At 42.8% G+C, this 18,435-nt stretch overlaps 1 protein-coding gene and 1 pseudogene across 1 annotated transcript; one reads left to right on the top strand and one right to left on the bottom strand.

Annotated features, from left to right (window-relative positions):
- LOC115144101 (regulator of G-protein signaling 9-like) overlaps positions 1 to 475 on the bottom strand; it is a 32,929-nt pseudogene extending 32,454 nt beyond the window's left edge.
- Positions 476 to 1,108: 633 nt separating this feature from the next.
- On the top strand, positions 1,109 to 13,349 carry LOC115144100 (guanine nucleotide-binding protein subunit alpha-13-like). Its single transcript, XM_029684817.2, has 6 exons — positions 1,109 to 1,536; positions 2,123 to 2,349; positions 10,350 to 10,400; positions 10,505 to 10,705; positions 10,828 to 10,962; positions 11,185 to 13,349. The coding sequence occupies exons 1-6, from the start codon at positions 1,254 to 1,256 to the stop codon at positions 11,419 to 11,421; spliced, it is 1,134 nt and encodes a 377-aa protein (XP_029540677.1). The 5' UTR covers positions 1,109 to 1,253; the 3' UTR covers positions 11,422 to 13,349.
- The last annotated feature ends 5,086 nt before the right edge of the window (positions 13,350 to 18,435 follow it).

Raw genomic sequence — 18,435 nt, 5'->3', positions numbered from 1 at the left:
TATATATTTTGATGACTAAATATAGCAACACACTGTAGCCTAGATGTCTGCATCTACCCTGTAGCATAACGATCTCTGATTGGGCTAACCTACCAACCTTTTTGAGACATGCCATCCTCGGTCGGAACCTCTGTCCATGATCCCGTACGTTTCTGATGGTCATGTTGTCTGCCTTCCTCCCCTATTATTCACTATGATAACGGCTACACTCTGAATGAATGTAGCCTAATATTTCTCCAGCCAAAGGGAAGACGCTAGATGCGAAGGAATACGCGAGTAGGTTATCAATACAATGACCAGAATGCATCGATAGGGATGGAGAGGGAGATCATATTAGCCAATCGGGGCACGGTTCTATATTCCCACCAGTGAACCACCTGTCTGTCTGCCATAGCCTGCTATATGAAGTAAGGTAACCGATATGCTCTGCATTTATGCAACTGTGTGGTGTGACCACCAGGTGGGGACATTGGATCATACACCTCAGAGCCTAAATGATTCATGATCAAGTCATGATTGTAATTTGACAGTGTTGAATTGTTCTGTTAAATGTTAAATTAGGGCTTTGATGTGGTGTGAATAATAAGTTATTTCAATGTTATAATTTTAGGAACAGCTATTTTGTTTAATTTGGTCAACTTTGGTATAAAAAAAAGTGGTCTAAATGAGGATGTAAAAAAGTTTTTTCAGGGCAAAATGAAAAGAATAATCACATGGTTAAGGGATGAAATTAATGTATTAATTTTGCTTTGCAAGAAAGGCATTATATGCTAGATTTGTAGACTGTACTGTCATCCAAAGCACACTTTTTGGTTATATAAAAGATAGGGGCTTGCCCAAAGGCTTGGTCCTGTGTGTGTGTGTGCGTGTGTGTGTGTGTGTGTGTGTGAACATTAACACAGGCAGCCCAATACAGCGGTGTAATCATTAATCCAAACATTTTCAATCATTTCAAGTAGGTCCCTCCCCATTTCGTTCCGTTTGCTTCCGTTACTAAACGTTTTGCAACAGAATCTACGTAATAAATACACCCCTGATATTTTTCCACGTATTGGTATTTTGTTCAATCAGATCAGCTCTTTCTACAACAATTGGGTAAAAGATCAGAATTGAGCTGCTTGTGTAAACGCAGCCAGTGCGTACTTACATATAAATCATTATATTTCTATGATGTAGAGTAGACCGTAGCGTTTCCGCGCTCCTCACATGAACGCGCAAACTCTCTCCCGTGTATCGATGAAGCTGGTTGAAACATGGCGGACTTCCTGCCGACCCGATCCGTACTAAATCACTACTTCCCCGCTTGCCTGCTTACCAGCACCGAGGTTGAACAGCTGAGGAAATCTAAGGCGATTGACAAAAGTATTTCCCGGGACAAAACCTACGTGAAACGACTAGTGAAGATACTTTTACTGGGCGCGGGCGAGAGCGGCAAGTCCACTTTCCTCAAACAGATGAGGATTATCCACGGGCAGGACTTCGACCAGCAAGCTCGAGAAGAGTTCCGGGCAATAATTTACAGCAATGTTATCAAAGGTAACTAGGGAGAAAGTCTACGGGACTATATCTAAAAAAAAAAAGCTACATTAACATTCTTAACGTTCGTCTTTCGGGCCCGACTGTAAAACTTGAGTGGTGAAAACTTTTTGGCAAAGTTTCCATTATGTTTATAAGTGGAGCTGCTATCCGAAGTTAGCAACAGATTAGCTAGCTAACTGTTACTGTATGGGGTTTAGCTTCAGAAATACAAATTCCCCGTTTAGTGGAGGAACGCCCGTGTTGGTGACTATCGACTAGTGTGTGAGTATCGCCGTTTCTAATGTAAAAATGGCAATTTTTCTTATAACTGGCTAACTAAATCAGATATACTTGAGAAAATATGACTTCCTGCTGCCAGCTCTAAAATTCAACTCCTCTAACGTTATTCTTTGAGGGGTTTTTTCAGTTTCGTTTGAACAGTGGTGTAACATGAGTGTCCAAACTATCTAACTGTGGTTTATATCCTCGAACATAAAGACTTATTTTAAATCAGCCTTGTTGCCTTCTGATACTTGTCAGATAGGGTTGTGGGCCACAGACCCCTGTGTTGTGTTTAACTCTAAACCCTATCTCTCCCCTTCAGGTGTGCGTGTGTTGGTGGATGCACGGGAGAAGCTTCAGATCCCCTGGGGTTCCTCTGACAACCAGGTGCACGGAGACAATGTGATGTCATTTGACACACGATCTTCGATGATGGTGCACGGCCAGGTGGAGACGAGCGTGTTCCTCAAGTACCTGCCCTCCATCCAGGCCCTGTGGGCTGACGTTGCCATACAACACGCCTACGACAGACGCAGGGAGTTCCAGCTGGTCAGTACACACACACGCATGCACAGATGCACACAGACTCATCAGGCCTCTGCAGACTGGCTGAAGTGAAAGTGAAACTGAGTAGAGACCAGAGACTTGCGGCTGCTTCCTCCCTTGTCTCTCAATGGCTTTCTCTGCATGTGTGTGAGGTTGGTGTGTGTGTCGGATGCTCAAGTTGCACGTGCGTCAGTCTGTTAGCTGTGCCGACCTCAGCTCTCCTCTATTGACACCTGGTCTTTCCTAACACACACACTAGGGCTGGGAATTGCTAGGGACCTCACGATACAATATTATCAAGATACTTAGGTACTGCTGCGATATGTATTGAGGTTTTATCATGATTCTGTGTATTGCGAATCGGTACTGTAATTTTTTATTGTGTTCGATGTAATGCTCACTCTGTCTGCTGCAGAGGAACAAGGAAGAGCCATGAGAATTTTTGGGGTCATGGAAATAAATGCTGATAACATTCAGTCAAAGTTTGCGTACACAGATTTGCAGACGTTATCGCAGGTGCTGTGAAATGCTTGTGTTTCTAGCTCCAACAGTGCAGTAATACCTAGCAATACAAGCAATGCACACATAATCCAAAAAGTAAAAAGAAAGAAATTAATAAATGTCGGAACGAATCGAATTAGCATCCCAAATAGCACAGGTTGGCTCACCATAACATGGAGAACAAGCTATAGATAGAAAAATACTTGAGTATTGGTGAGCTGTTTGTTGGTGAGCTGGAGTATGATTTGTGCTGGAATGCTGATCTGCTTACAGGTAGAACACACACTCACTCAAAGCCCTGTACCGGCTGCATTCAACACTAACACTGACATAAAAGTGACATAGCAGCAATACAGCAGTGACAGCCAGATTTACAGGATGCCAATGAGCTATATAAGTCAGTGTCAGGCCTGAAATTTCTTGATTTTTAGGGGCAAGGCCATCAACACTCTCCTTGGTCAAATAGCCCTTACACAGCCTGGAGGTGTGTTTTGGGTCATTGTTTTGTTGAAAAACAAATGATAGTCCCACTAAGGGCAAACCAGGTGGGATGGCATATTGCTGCAGAATGCTGTGGTAGCCTTGCTGAATTCTAAATAAATCACTGACAGTGTTACCAGCAAAGCACCATCACACCACCTCCTCCATGCTTCATGGTGGGAACCACACATGCGGAGATCATCCTTTCACCTAATCTGTGTCTCACAAAGACACTGCGGTTGGAACCAAAAATCTCATATTTGGACTCATTAATGTCCATTGCTCGTGTTTCTTGGGCCAAGCAAGTTTCTTATTATTATTGGTGTCCTTTAGTAGTGGTTTCTTTGCAGCAATTTGACCATGAAGTCTCCTCTGAACAGTTCTGTTCTGTCTGTTTCTTGAACTCTGATGCTTTTATTTGGGCAGCTTCTGAGGTGCAGTTAACTCTAAATAACTAATCCTCTGCAGCAGAGAACTTTTTTTAACCTTTGTTTAACTAGGCAAGTCAGTTAAGAACCAATTCTTATGTACAATGATGATCTACCGGGGAACAGTGGGTTAACTGCCTTGTTCAGGGGCAGAACGACTGATGTTTACCTTGTCAGCTCGGGGATTCAATCTAGCAATATTTTGGTTACTGGCCCAATGCTCTAACCACTAAGCTACCTGCCGCCATAAGTCTGGGTCTTCCTTTCCTGTGACGGTCCTCATGAGTCAGTTTCATCATAGCGCTTGATGGTTTTTGCGACTGCACTTGAAGAAACTTTCAAAGTTCTTGAAATTGTCCTCATTGACTGGCCTTCATGTCTTAAAGTAATGATGGACTGTCATTTCTCTTTGCTTATTTGAGCTCTTCTTGCCATAATATGGACTTGGTATTTTACCAAATAGGGCTATTTTCTGTATACCACCCATACCTTATCACGGCACAACGGATTGGTTCAAACGCGTTAAGAAGGAAAGAAATTCCACATTTAACAAGGCAGACCGGTTAATTGAAATGCATTCCAGGTGACTACCTCATGAAGCTGATTGAGAGAATGCCAAGTGTGCCAAGCTGTCATCAATGCAAAGGGTGGCTACTTTGAAGAATCCATGTGTAATTTCATATTTTTGATGTCTTCACTATTATTCTACATTGTAGAATAATAGTAAAAATAAAGAAAAGCCTTTGAATTTGTAGGTGTGTCAACTTTTGACTGGTTATATATTGTTTTCCCCTAACCCTACCAAATTTTATTGGTCACATTCACGTTTACCAGATGTTATTGCGGGTGTTGGCGAAATGCTTGTAAGGTTGCTTAGGAGCTAGAAGCAGAGCTTCCCTATCTGTCGGCGCCATCTTGCTAAGGGCCACCCCTCCCCCAATTGGAGTAAACAACACTTAGGCTTCTACTTCCATCTTATTCATACTATATCAATTTTACAATAGTTATTTTTGATTTGATTTTAGTCCCATCCAGCTACTTTCAACCCCTCCCATCTATTTCTGAACATCATCCAGTTTTGATTTGTTTGCCATATATATATTTCAACTGTGCTGTGATGTTTCACAAAAGGTCTATTCAAACCACATAGTATAATCTCAGTGGTACCTGGTCCACTAAGTCATGGCCATCAATGTATTCTGAACCTTTCTATTCTCATAGTTTCTAAAGATTGTAAATTTAAAGAAACATTTTTGCAAAGAGTTATTATATTATTGATCAATTTGACTAACTTTTTAAATCGCCCAGCAGTGCTATTTGCAGAGTTGGCTTAAATGTTGCAATTCTTCAGCCATTCCTGAACCTGTGACCAAAAACAAGCTACATTCGTTGCAAGAATTTTGTATAATAATTTTAAAGTTAAAAACTCAAGTTTTGAATACAGTGTCGTTTTGTGTATCAGTTCATAAACCATGTGCCATGGAATCGGTACATCGAAAATCTCTTCCCAACTCTATTGCTATATGGCACAGCTGTCAATACTTTTTTTAAATTTAACCTTTTTATTTAAATAGGCAAGTCGGTTAAGAACAAATTCTTATTTACAATGACGGCCTACCAAAAGGACAAAACACACATCACGACAATAGATACACTTTATGACAATGAGGCATGTCTTACTGTGTTCCGACCATAGGAGTGTAAGGGGATTCTTTTCTAAAAACTTCCTCATTTGTCAGACACAATGACAGCCACAGACACAATCCTAGTCGTATTAAAAACCCATGCTAGTTGTTGCATTTTTAGACCTTTTCTACATTTCTAAAGGATATTTTCATCTCGCAATTGCGGTGCGCTTTGGAGATTTGGAGAGTAGTGTTTTCCCGCTAATAGCATTTTGGAACATTCACGCTTATAGCCTACTGCCGTTTTGCGCATTCCTGCGCTCATAATGTGAAGAAATAGCCTAATATTTTAACATTTTAAGCTAAATGTTCTGATGGATAAAAAAAATGATGGGGCATTACGATCACACAAGGGGGCATCGTCAGCCGGGAAGTCAGTCTGAGATGTAACAATTTGTGTTTATAACTCTCTGTGTGTGGGTGTGTGTCAGGGTTAACGTCAGCCGGTAATAGCAGGCTTTTGGCCATTTTTTTTTAAAGAAATGAAAATCTGATCAATAAAACTGCCGCCAGCCAATTGTCCGAGAAAGAAAAAAAATCCCTTTGCTAAATAATGTTTTTTAACCTATTCATTGATTGAAATACCAGTCGATGGAAATGGTTTTGACTGGTCATATGCTTATCGGTCTATAGGTTAATTTTTGTAGTTCACTGCATATAGAGGTTATGAGCGGAAATCTGTCAGGACAGCGTGAGAGCTGCTGTTGCTACAGCTTCTCAAACAGCTCATTCGTTGGCTGCTGGAGTGAAACGTGATTTTTATAAGCCCAATCATTGTGTAACAATTCTACTAAAAACAACAAAACATTTCAACTGGTAATTAAAGCCTGCTTCCCATTCACCATTCAAGTGGATGTATGCAGGCTTCAGTGCATCACACCACTTTGCAATGAGCTGGAGGCAGTATGTATTTTGGAAACATACAGTATACTTAATTGTTTGAAGCCTGAATGTTTTACGTCATATTATGAGGCATGTCTTACCTTGCTTCAAAGTCAAACCCGACCATAGAAATATGGAGGCAATTATTTTATAAAGACTTCCATACGCCATTGAAACCAGTAGCCTATTTCTCTCATTTGTTTTCAAATAAACTTTCTTTCGTTGTCCAGTAGCCAAAGCCGCAATCCATGCTTATTTCTGCATCTTTAGATCTCACCTCTAACTGATTTTCATCACTGTCCTTGGAAACAGCTGACATGTATAATGCGCTTTTGACAAGTGTTTTCCTGCTAATTGCATTATGGAACCAACATTCGCACGTTGCGCCTTGCCTAGGGCGCCTTGCCTAGGCCGCCTTGCCTAGGGCGCCTTGCCTAGGGCTTCTTGCCTAGGGTGCCTTGCCTAGGGTGCGCTGCCTTGTGCACATTGCTGCGCTTTATGTGGAGAAATAATAGTTTATCAACATTTTAAGCAAAACTTTCTGGTCTATTACATCAGATTCATTGCATAATTCATGCAACCTATCGTCCCACAACTGTCCCAGAGTCTGTTTGGAATTGGCTATTTCTTTCTCGCACAGTACGACAAGCTGACCAATAGAATAGGTCAACTTTTCTGCTATGGGCAATAGATTGACATAGTGACTAGTGATTTTGCTGTTTGTTACTTGTCTTGGCACAGGAAAAGTAAATAACTTCTAACATCTTCAAAGTGCGCATCGGAATTCGGTAAGGACACACACCATTGCATCCTCGACTTGCATGTTCTGTTAAGATGAATAGGTCTAGCCATAATCTAAATGTGATTTCTGTCACCCTGAGCACTGTGGGTGGGTGCCCTAATCAGGTTACGCACCCAATGCATATGGGTCCGGTAAATTTCTCAAATGTCCATTAAATTAAAATGCTGCCGATCAAATGTTTGGCACCACATTTTCCTAACGGGAATTCTGGTGTGTGTGTTTACAGTAAGAAGGGAGGCAGGATCTGTTACAGAAAAAAACAAGTTGTGTGCCTAGGTTTCACTTTTGGGTTGTAGCCGAGGCCATCTGTCTATAATGATATACTGGTTCCAGTAGCACAGGGCCTGTGTGTATGTTTATCAGTATGTGTGTGTAGTGCCGTCATTGTAAATAAGAATTTGTTCTCAACTGACTTGCCTAGTTTAATTTAAAAAATAAAGTATTCTGCCTGTATGGACAGACACTTGAGCTCTGGTTTGATCAACTCTACATATTCTGTAATCTTAGCCTACCGCACACAGACAGACACAGACAGGTTTTTCAGGCCAGGTGAGTTGTAAAGATAAAAGGCCTTTAGTGTTATTATCGAATGTGTACAGTAAAACACACACACACACAGTTGTGATCTAATCATCACAAAGACACAAGAATAGATAGTTTTTTTAAATGTACATTTCTGTAGCTTTCAGGGGTAGAGTGAGTACATGCTCTAACACACACACTCAGACTGGAATGTGAGCCAGTCTTGGCTGTGCAGGCTCGTGTTTGGGCGCGCCCCACTTACTGAGAAACAACACCAGACCAGGAGGACAGGGTGGAAAACACACCCACACTCCGTTACACATCACACACACATACAGGCACACGAATGCTCACTTCACATGGATGCACTACAGGGGTTGGCAACTTGAGGCCATTCCACTACAAGGGGTTGGTATCATGTGGCCAACCTGGTTTTTGGGGGGGGGGTTTGGTCCAAAAACACTGTAAAATTACAGGGAATTCAGCTACCGATTTGTTTAATTGAGGAAATCTATTCCCAAGTTTTCCACAAATAAAAATAGACCTAATGTGAGCATATTTGATTCTGAGTTTGTACATACAGTGTATTCAGACCCCTTGACATTTTCCACATTTTGTAGCCTTATTCTAAAATAAATAAATAAAACGTTAAAAAAATCTCATCAATCTACACACACACTACCCCATAATGACAAAGTGAAAACAGGTTTTTAGAAGTTTGTGCAAATGTATAAAACATAAAACCCAATACCTTATTTACATAAGTATTCAGATCCTTTGCTATGAGACTCGAAATTGAGCTAAGTTGTGTCCTGTTTACATCATTCTTGATGTTTCTACAACTTGATTGGAGTCCACCTGCGGAAATTCAATTGATTGGACATGATTTAGAAAGGCACAGAACTGTCTATATAGGGTCCCACAGTTGACAGTGCATGTCAGAGCAAAAACCAAGCCATGAGGTTGAAGGAATTGTCCGTAGAGCTCTAAGACAGGATTGTGTCGAGGCACAGATCTGGGAAAGGGCACCAAAAAATGTCTGCAGCATAGAAGGTCCTCAAGAAGACAGTGGCCAACATCATTCTTAAATGAAAGAAGTTTGGAACCACCAAGACTCTTCCTAGAGCTGGCCGTCTGGCCAAACTGCGCAATCGGGGGTGACCAAGAACCCGATGGTCACTCTGACAAAGCTCTAGAGTTCCTCTGTGGAGATGGGAGAACCTTCCAGAAGCCAACCTTCTCTGCAGCACTCCACCAATCAGGCCTTTATGATAGAGTGGCCAGACGGAAGCCACTCTTCAGTAAATGGCACATGAAAGGCCGCTTGGAGTTTGCCAAAAGGCACCTAAAGACTCAGACCATGAGAAACAAGATTCTCTGGTCTGATGAAACCAAGATTGAACTCTTTGGCCTGAATGCCAAGCGTTACATCTGGAGGAAACCTTGCGCCATCCCTACGATAAAGCATGGTGGTGGCAGCGTCATGCTACGGGGATGTTTTCCGTGTCAGGATCAGAGGAAAGATGAATGGTTCAAAATACAGAGAGATCCCTGATGACAACCTGCTCCAGAGCGTTCAGGACCTCAGACAGGGGTAAAGGTTCACCTTCCAACAGGACAATGACCCTAAGCACACAGCCAAGACAATGCAGGAGTGGTTTTGGGACAAGTCCTTGAGTGGTCCAGAGCCTGGACTTGAACCTGATCTAACATTTCTGGAGAGATCTGAACATTTATGTGCAGCGACGCTCCCCATCCAACCTGACACAGCTTGAGAAAATCTGCAGAGAAGAATGGGAGAATCTCCCCAAATACAGGTGTGCCACGCTTGTAGCGTCATACCCAAGAAGACTCGAGGCTGTAATCGCTGCCAAAGGTGCTTCAACAAAGTACTGCGTAAAGGGTCTGAATACTTATGTAAATGTGAGATTTCAGTTTTAATGTTTATAAATTTGCTAAAATTTCTTGACCTGTTTTTGCTTTGTAGTTATGGGGTATAGTGTGTACATTGGGGGCGGGGGGATTTAATCCATTTTAGAATACGGCTGTAACGTGACAATGTGGAAAAAGTGAAAGGGTCTGAATACTTTCCCAATGCACTGTATAAAGTTTGTATGTGAAAACTACTTCTAAGACTCATACATTCAGTTGTTCCGAACACACTTGAGCTGAAGAGGGAGGCTCACTCTGCTGGTGCTAGCGCACGCGCAGATCAAATATACTTCTGGAACGCCGTTTTAGGGTGTTTACATGCCCTAATAATTTGAAAGATTGCTCAGAAAACCATGTTTTAATTGGCGTAGGTTTACTTCGATTTTTTTTTAACCTTTTGCCAATTCAAGATTAAGCAGAGTAAGGTGTTTTATGTGACTATTGCATAATCTGCCTACTTCCATAATCAGCTTAATATCTAATTATTAGTATGCATGTAAACGTGCTCAATGAAATCAAAGTATGACATTATTGTTATTTTCAAACATAATCAATATTTAGACTTTGTTGTGGTCAATGTGGTTTTTCCAATTATTATTATAATTGAGTTCCGACCATTCGCTCCGACACAAATCGGCCCGCGGCTGAATCTAGTTGCCCTACACTCACTCACTCACATGCAGCAGTTTTAGGCTGATGTGTGTACATAATCTGAGTATTAGAAGGATTGACAATGACGCTAAAACACATTTCTCTTCTCTCCTCTCTCAGGGTGAGTCGGTTAAGTATTTCTTGGACAATGTGGAGAAGCTCGGGGAGCCGGTAAGTTTCTCTCCCTCGCCCTCTTTCCCTCCATAAATCACTCTGCCTCCTTAACATCCCCATCCTCGTCTCCTGTCTTCTACTCATCCCTCTCTCTCCTCCAGAGCTACATCCCTTCCCAGCATGACGTCCTGCTAGCCCGTAAGCCCACTAAGGGCATTCATGAGTATGACTTTGAGATCAAGAGTATTCCCTTCAAGATGGTGGACGTGGGAGGACAGCGCTCGGAAAGACGTCGGTGGTTTGAGTGTTTTGACTCTGTCACCTCCATACTGTTCCTAGTGTCTTCTTCAGAGTATGACCAGGTACACACACAGTGGACATGCACGCACACTGAACACGCTCACCACACACGCCCTCTGTTTCTCTCGCACTGACACACTACCTAATTTATTTATTTCATTTTTCTATCCCCTGTGTGTTCTAGGTCTTGATGGAGGACAGGCAGACCAACCGACTGAGAGAGTCGTTGAACATCTTTGAGACGATTGTCAACAACCGAGTCTTCCTCTCAGTCTCCATCATCCTCTTCCTCAACAAGACTGACCTGCTGGAGGAGAAGGTCTGTACAGTCACATTCCCCGTAATCACAAACTCGTTTACCTAAGATAGTGATGCCTTGAGTAGATTGGACCCTGCTCGCATGAGTCCTCACTGAAGAAAATGGGCTCTTAGCTTTTCAGAGAGAAATATATTGATGTCAAGTATTGTGATTGAGTCCAAACCAACCTTCTGATTGTACTGACGTTCCATGTTATGTTCGGCTGATCCTTGTTCTCGGCAGGTCTTGAATGTTTCGCTAAGTAAATACTTCCCAGAGTACACGGGGCCGGACCACAGCCTGCCGGACGTCCAGAAGTTCCTAGTGGACTGTTTCCGGGAGAAGAGAAGAGACTTGACACAGAAGCCCCTCTACCACCACTTCACCACGGCCATTAACACAGAGAACATCCGCCTGGTGTTCCGAGATGTCAAGGATACTATCCTTCATGACAACCTCAAACAGCTGATGCTCCAGTGAACTATGACCTCCAGAGAGAACCTGAGCAAAACCAGCCTCCGAGAGGACCCCAGAGAGGACTTATTCTCCTGCCTAAAAGAGGACCTGATTGAGGACCTCTCGCCTTTTAAAAGAGGACCTCTCGCCTTTTAAAAGAGGACCTGCAATAAACCAGACTTTAAGAGGACTTGGTTGAGGACACCCATGCCTTGGGGAGGACCTTGACGTTCCACTTCTGTTTAGATGTTTTTATTTGGTTTTTACTGCCCTGTGGTGAGTGGATGGTCTATAGACTGCTCTGAAGTCAGTTTGGCTAGGGACATGATTGAATGCTGGATACTAAGCTCTGTCCCTGGGTCAGTTTGATGTCTACCCTGATGCCTACCGTGCTGTCATAGCCCCTCTCCTGTCCACTGATCTGTGTGACTAACTGATGGAGAAACCATAACACCTTCATACAACATCTTAATAACCCTTAATCACAGTGTGTGCGTGCATGTGTTAATCTGTACTGAGCTATTTGTGTATACCTGTCTAGCCTTAGGTATTTGCGTAAACTATCATTTAATCAATCATGTCCTTGATCACCTACATTCCAATGTGTGTGTGTGTGTGTGTATACAGTTAAATGTCTGCCTTCCTATTCCCTGATGGTTAACTTGTAATTCTGCTGTAAGGACACACACACTTGCAGCAGGCAGGCGTAACGGGTAGCTAATATTGTTATCTCAGGGTTGTATGGAGACCATTGTATAAATGTCATTATTGTGTCTGTAGTCTATTGTCGAGACCCCTCAAATTCAAATCTGGCCCTTCATCGCTTTTTTCAATTTTCCCCTTCTAATCAGGGACTGGTTTAGACCTGGGACATCAGGTGGGTGCAATTAATTATCAGGTAGAACAGAACCAGCAGTACTCCATACCTCGTAGGGTAATATTTGAATAACCCATGTCTATATTGGATACTCCAGGTTAAAGCTTTAGATTCTTAGTTAAATGTCTTCTGTGCGAACCTGTTCTTGGACGTATTCTTTAGGCACGAATTGGAAGAAACGGGCTGCAACGGGGAGGTACTATCTGAACTTGTCCAATAAGAAACGGCTGTTTTCTTTTTTTTCATGGCACAATGTTTTGAAATGTTTTGCCACAGTGTGCCCTAATGAATACAACCCAGAAGAGCAGAGGGCTGTGTCTCAGACCCTGGGCTGCATTCATTTGGGGAGCAAATGTTATATAACCTTCAGGTAGAGTCATACATGCGTGTTAATTCCTATAGTGTTAATTCCTATATGAACGTTCTGTAACGCCTCCCTCTCCTCCCCTCCCATTGGTTCCCTTGTAAAGGGATGTGTGTTGCGTTAGACAGCCTCTCTGGCAATCTGTTTGATGTTTATAGTTGTACAGACTGACTCCAATTTATATTCTAGTTGAAATGTTTTTGTTTCTTTCCTGTCTATACTGTAACCTGTGTTGTTGATGACCATAGTGTGTGTGTGTGTATACTGTCCTAATGTGTATAGGTATGCTGACACTGTAAAATCTGCCACCTTTATAGTGCTGAATGACAGCTTGAGGCTAACTCCAGATCAGCGTTGTAACGTTTCTCTCCTGCTAAATCACACTGTGCCTTCACCGTATGTGTACAAGGATCAACTGTGATAGTTTTCCTCTAGCTACAGAGATGACGTGTCTGTCTTTCCACTGTCCCTCTCTGGCTCTGGCCTTGTACATACTGACATCTGATGCCTTAGTTGTAATATAAAACACTTGGTTTACTTTCATGTGTAAATTGTTGTTTAAAAAATGGGCAGATGATTATTCGCTGATTGCTGTTTCACACTTTGCCTTGTCATTGAACAGAGTATGGACATGTTTCCTTTTTCTAACAATCAGCGTTCTTCCTTGTTTAATGCCACTTAAACCGTTAAAATAAAACCATATTTCTTTAACGAAGTGTGACTTGTCATTCGTTCACACCATGGACTATAAAGTAGGGGTTGTCTTGTTCTGGACCAGAAGCCTCTGCCGTGTGCATGCTTCAACTCCCCAAGGCCTGATTAGACTAAGGTTTCTCAAGTTCAGTTGAACTGAAGAGTTTCATCCTCTGACCAGGCTGCCTTAAAATTACATCTAAAAAGGCATTACGTTTGATTGTTTTCCTACTGCTCTACACAACCTGCTCCACATTTCCAATCTGAATGAAGTATAGAAGTGTTTCTAAATGAATATATGATGAGATCTTCATTTTTGTCTTCACACCCCAGAGTAAATGCTTGGTGGAAGCACCTTTGATAGGAATTACAGCTGTAAATAATTTTAAATAAGATTCTACCTACTCTGCACAACTCTTAGAGCAACATATCCATTGTTTTTGTCAAAATTGCTAAAGCTCAGTAAATTTGGCTGGAAGTCACTGAAGGACAGCAATATTCAAATCTTTTCAAATTTTTTTAAGCAGATTTATGTCAGGACTGAGACTAGACCCCTCAGGAACACTCAACACCTCTTAGAAAGCCATTCTGGTGTGTCTTTGGCATTACGATTTGTGTAATTGTCCAGCTGAAAAATAAAACTATCCCAGGATTAGTTATTCAGAAGACTGAGGCATGTTTTCCTCTAACTTTTTACCTTGGCTTAGTTCCTGTCATATTTCTTTTGATCCTGACAAGCTTGAGTATCTGCCAGTGACAAGCATACCCATGACATGATGCTGCCCCCACTATACTTAAATACAGAGGCATTGGCGTGTATTCATGGATGCCATGGGAAGCCAGGCTTCCCCAAAAAGGAACAAATATATTTTTTGTTTTTCTGTCTTTCATAAATTTCCTTCACAAGAGGTTGAATGTACTGTGCCTTCGGCAAGTATTCAGATCCCTTTACTTTTTCCACCTTGTGTTACATTACAGCCTTATTCAAAAATAGATTAAATAAATACAAATCCTCAGCAATCTACACACAATACCCCATAATGACAAAGCAATTTTTGAATACTTAATTACATAAGTATTCAGGCCCTTTGCTATGAGACATGAAATTGAGGTCAGGTGCATCCTGTTTCCATTGATCATCCTTGAGATGTTTCTACAACTTGGGAGTCCACCAGTGGTAAATTCAAATGATTGGACATGATTTGGAAAGGCACACACCTGTCTATATAAGGTCCCATTGTTGGCAGTGTATGTCAGAGCAAAAGCCAAGCCATGAGCCATTGATGGTCCCCAAACACACAGTGGCCTCCATCATTCTTAAATGGAAGAACTTTGGAACCACCAAGACTAACTAGAGCTGACTGCTCGGCCAAACTTAGCAATCGGGGGAGAAGGGCCTTGGTCAGGGAGGTGACCAAAAACCTGATGGTCACTGACGGAGCTTTAGAGTTCCTCTGTGGAGATGGGAGAAACTTCCAGAAGGACAACCATCTCTGCAGCACTCCACCAAACAGGCCTTTATCGTAGTGGCCAGATGGAAGCTACTCCTCAGTACAAGGCACCTAAAGACTCGCACACCATGAGAAACAAGATTGCTGAAAAACATGCACACCGCATGATGCTGCCACCACCATGCTTCACCGTAGGGAAGGTGCCAGGTTTCCTCCAGACGTAACGCTTGGCATTCAGGCCAAAGAGTTCAATCTTTTATTTATTTATTTTTATTTCACCTTTATTTAACCAGGTAGGCAAGTTGAGAACAAGTTCTCATTTACAATTGCGATATAAAGCAAAGCAGTTCGACACAACAAAGAGTTACACATGGAGTAAAACAAACATACAGTCAATAATACAGTAAAAAAGCAAGTCTATATACAATGTGAGCAAATGAGGTGAGATAAGGGAGGTAAAGGAAAAAAAGGCCATGGTGTCGAAATAAATACAATATAGCAAGTAAAACCCTGGAATGGTAGATTTGCAGCGGAAGAATGTGCAAGGTAGAGATAGAAATAATGGGGTGCAAAGGAGATAAATACAGTAGGGTGTAGAGGTAGTTGTTTGGGCTAAATTATAGATGGGCTAAGTACAGGTGCAGTGATCTGCGAGCTGCTCTGACAGCTTGTGCTTAAAGCTAGTGAGGGAGATAAGTGTTTCCAGTTTCAGAGATTTTTGTAGTTCGTTCCAGTCATTGGCAGCAGAGAACTGGAAGGAGAGGCGGCCAAAGGAACAATTGGTTTTGGGGGTGACCAGAGAGATTTACCTGCTGTAGCGCATGCTACAGGTGGGTGCTGCTATGGTGACCAGCGAGCTGAGATAAGGGGGGACTTTACCTAGCAGGGTCTTGTAGATGACCTGGAGCCAGTGGATTTGGCGACAAGTACGAAGCAAGGGCCAGCCAACCCGAGCGTACAGGTCGCAGTGGTGGGTAGTATATGGGGCCTTGGTGACAAAACGGATGGCACTGTGATAGACTGCATCAAATTTATTGAGTAGGGTATTGAAGGCTATATTGTAAATGACATCGCCGAAGTCGAGGATCGGTAGGATGGTCAGTTTTACAAGGGTATTTTTATTTTTTTTATTTTTTTTATTTCACCTTTATTTAACCAGGTAGGCTAGTTTAGAACAAGTTCTCATTTGCAACTGCGACCTGGCCAAGATAAAGCATAGCAGTGTGAACAGACAACACAGAGTTACACATGGAGTAAACAATTAACAAGTCAATAACACAGTAGAAAAAAAATGGGCAGTCTATATACAATGTGTGCAAAAGGCATGAGGAGGTAGGCAAATAATACAATTTTGCAGATTAACACTGGAGTGATAAATGATCAGGTAGAGATATTGGTGTGCAAAAGAGCAGAAAAGTAAATAAAAAAATAAGAAAAAAACAGTATAAAAACAGTATGGGAATGAGGTAGGTGAAAATGGGTGGGCTATTTACCAATAGACTATGTACAGCTGCAGCGATCGGTTAGCTGCTCGGATAGCTGATGTTTGAAGTTGGTGAGGGAGATAAAAGTCTCCAACTTCAGCGATTTTTGCAGTTCGTTCCAGTCACAGGCAGCAGAGTACTGGAACGAAAGGCGGCCAAATGAGGTGTTGGCTTTAGGGATGATCAGTGAGATACACCTGCTGGAGCGCGTGCTACAGATGGGTGTTGCCATCGTGACCAGTGAACTGAGATAAGGCGGAGCTTTACCTAGCATGGACTTGTAGATGACCTGGAGCCAGTGGGTCTGGCGACGAATATGTAGCGAGGGCCAGCCGACTAGAGCATACAAGTCGCAGTGGTGGGTGGTATAAGGTGCTTTGGTGACAAAACGGATGGCACTGTGATAGTCTGCATCCAGTTTGCTGAGTAGAGTGTTGGAAGCCATTTTGTAGATGACATCGCCGAAGTCGAGGATCGGTAGGATAGTCAGTTTTACTAGGGTAAGCTTGGCGGCGTGGGTGAAGGAGGCTTTGTTGCGGAATAGAAAGCCGACTCTTGATTTGATTTTCGATTGGAGATGTTTGATGTGAGTCTGGAAGGAGAGTTTGCAGTCTAGCCAGACACCTAGGTACTTATAGATGTCCACATATTCAAGGTCGGAACCATCCAGGGTGGTGATGCTAGTCGGGCATGCGGGTGCAGGCAGCGATCGGTTGAAAAGCATGCATTTGGTTTTACTCGCGTTTAAGAGCAGTTGGAGGCCACGGAAGGAGTGCTGTATGGCATTGAAGCTCGTTTGGAGGTTAGATAGCACAGTGTCCAATGACGGGCCGAAAGTATATAGAATGGTGTCGTCTGCGTAGAGGTGGATCAGGGAATCGCCCGCAGCAAGAGCAACATCATTGATATATACAGAGAAAAGAGTCGGCCCGAGAATTGAACCCTGTGGCACCCCCATAGAGACTGCCAGAGGACCGGACAGCATGCCCTCCGATTTGACACACTGAACTCTGTCTGCAAAGTAATTGGTGAACCAGGCAAGGCAGTCATCCGAGAAACCGAGGCTATTGAGTCTGCCGATAAGAATATGGTGATTGACAGAGTCGAAAGCCTTGGCGAGGTCGATGAAGACGGCTGCACAGTACTGTCTTTTATCGATGGCGGTTATGATATCGTTTAGTACCTTGAGTGTGGCTGAGGTGCACCCGTATGTTTGGCAGCATGAGTGAAGGATGCTTTGTTGTGAAATAGGAAGCCAATTCTAGATTTAACTTTGGATTGGAGATGTTTGACGTGAGTCTGGAAGGAGAGTTTACAGTCTAACCACACACCTAGGTATTTGTAGTTGTCCACATATTCTAAGTCAGAACCATCCAGAGTAGTGATGTTGGACGGGCGGGTAGGTGCAGGCAGCGATCGGTTGAATGCATGCATTTAGTTTTACTTGTATTTAAGAGCAATTGGAGGCCACGAAAAGAGAGCTGTATGGCATTGAAGCTCGTCTGGAGGGTTGTTAACACAGTGTCCAAAGAAGGGCCAGAAGTATACCGAATGGAGTCGTCTGCGTAGAGGTGGATCAGAGACTCACTAGCAGCAAGAGCGACATCATTGATGTATACAGAGAAGAGAGTCTGTCCAAGACTTGAACCATGAGACACCCCCATAGAGACGGCCAGAGGCCCGGACAACAGGCCCTCCGATTTGACACACTGAACTCTATCAGAGAAGTAGTTGGTGAACCAGGCGAGGCAATCATTTGAGAAACCAAGGCTATCGAGTCTGCCGATGAGGATGTGGTGATTGACAGAGTCGAAAGCCTTGACCAGGTCAATGAATATGGCTGCACAGTATTGTTTCTTATCGATGGAGGTTAAGATATCGTTTAGGACCTTGAGCGTGGCTGAGGTGCACCCATCAGCAGCTCTGAAACCAGATTGCCACGGCTAGAACATCCGGGTTGGCAGAGTGTGCTAAAGCAGTGAATAAAACAAACTTAGGGAGGAGGCTTCTAATGTTAACATGCATGAAACCAAGGCTATTACGGTTACAGAAGTCATCAAAAGAGCGCCTGGGGAATAGGAGTGGAGCTAGGCACTGCAGGGCCTGGATTCACCTCTACATCACCAGAGGAAAAGAGGAGGAGTAGGATAAGGGTACGGCTAAAAGCTA

This window comes from Oncorhynchus nerka, linkage group LG16, assembly GCF_034236695.1.
Source record: "Oncorhynchus nerka isolate Pitt River linkage group LG16, Oner_Uvic_2.0, whole genome shotgun sequence".
Taxonomy (NCBI): Eukaryota; Metazoa; Chordata; class Actinopteri; order Salmoniformes; family Salmonidae; genus Oncorhynchus; species Oncorhynchus nerka.
Note: the sequence above shows the minus strand (reverse complement) of the source record. Positions and strands in the feature narration are given on the sequence as shown.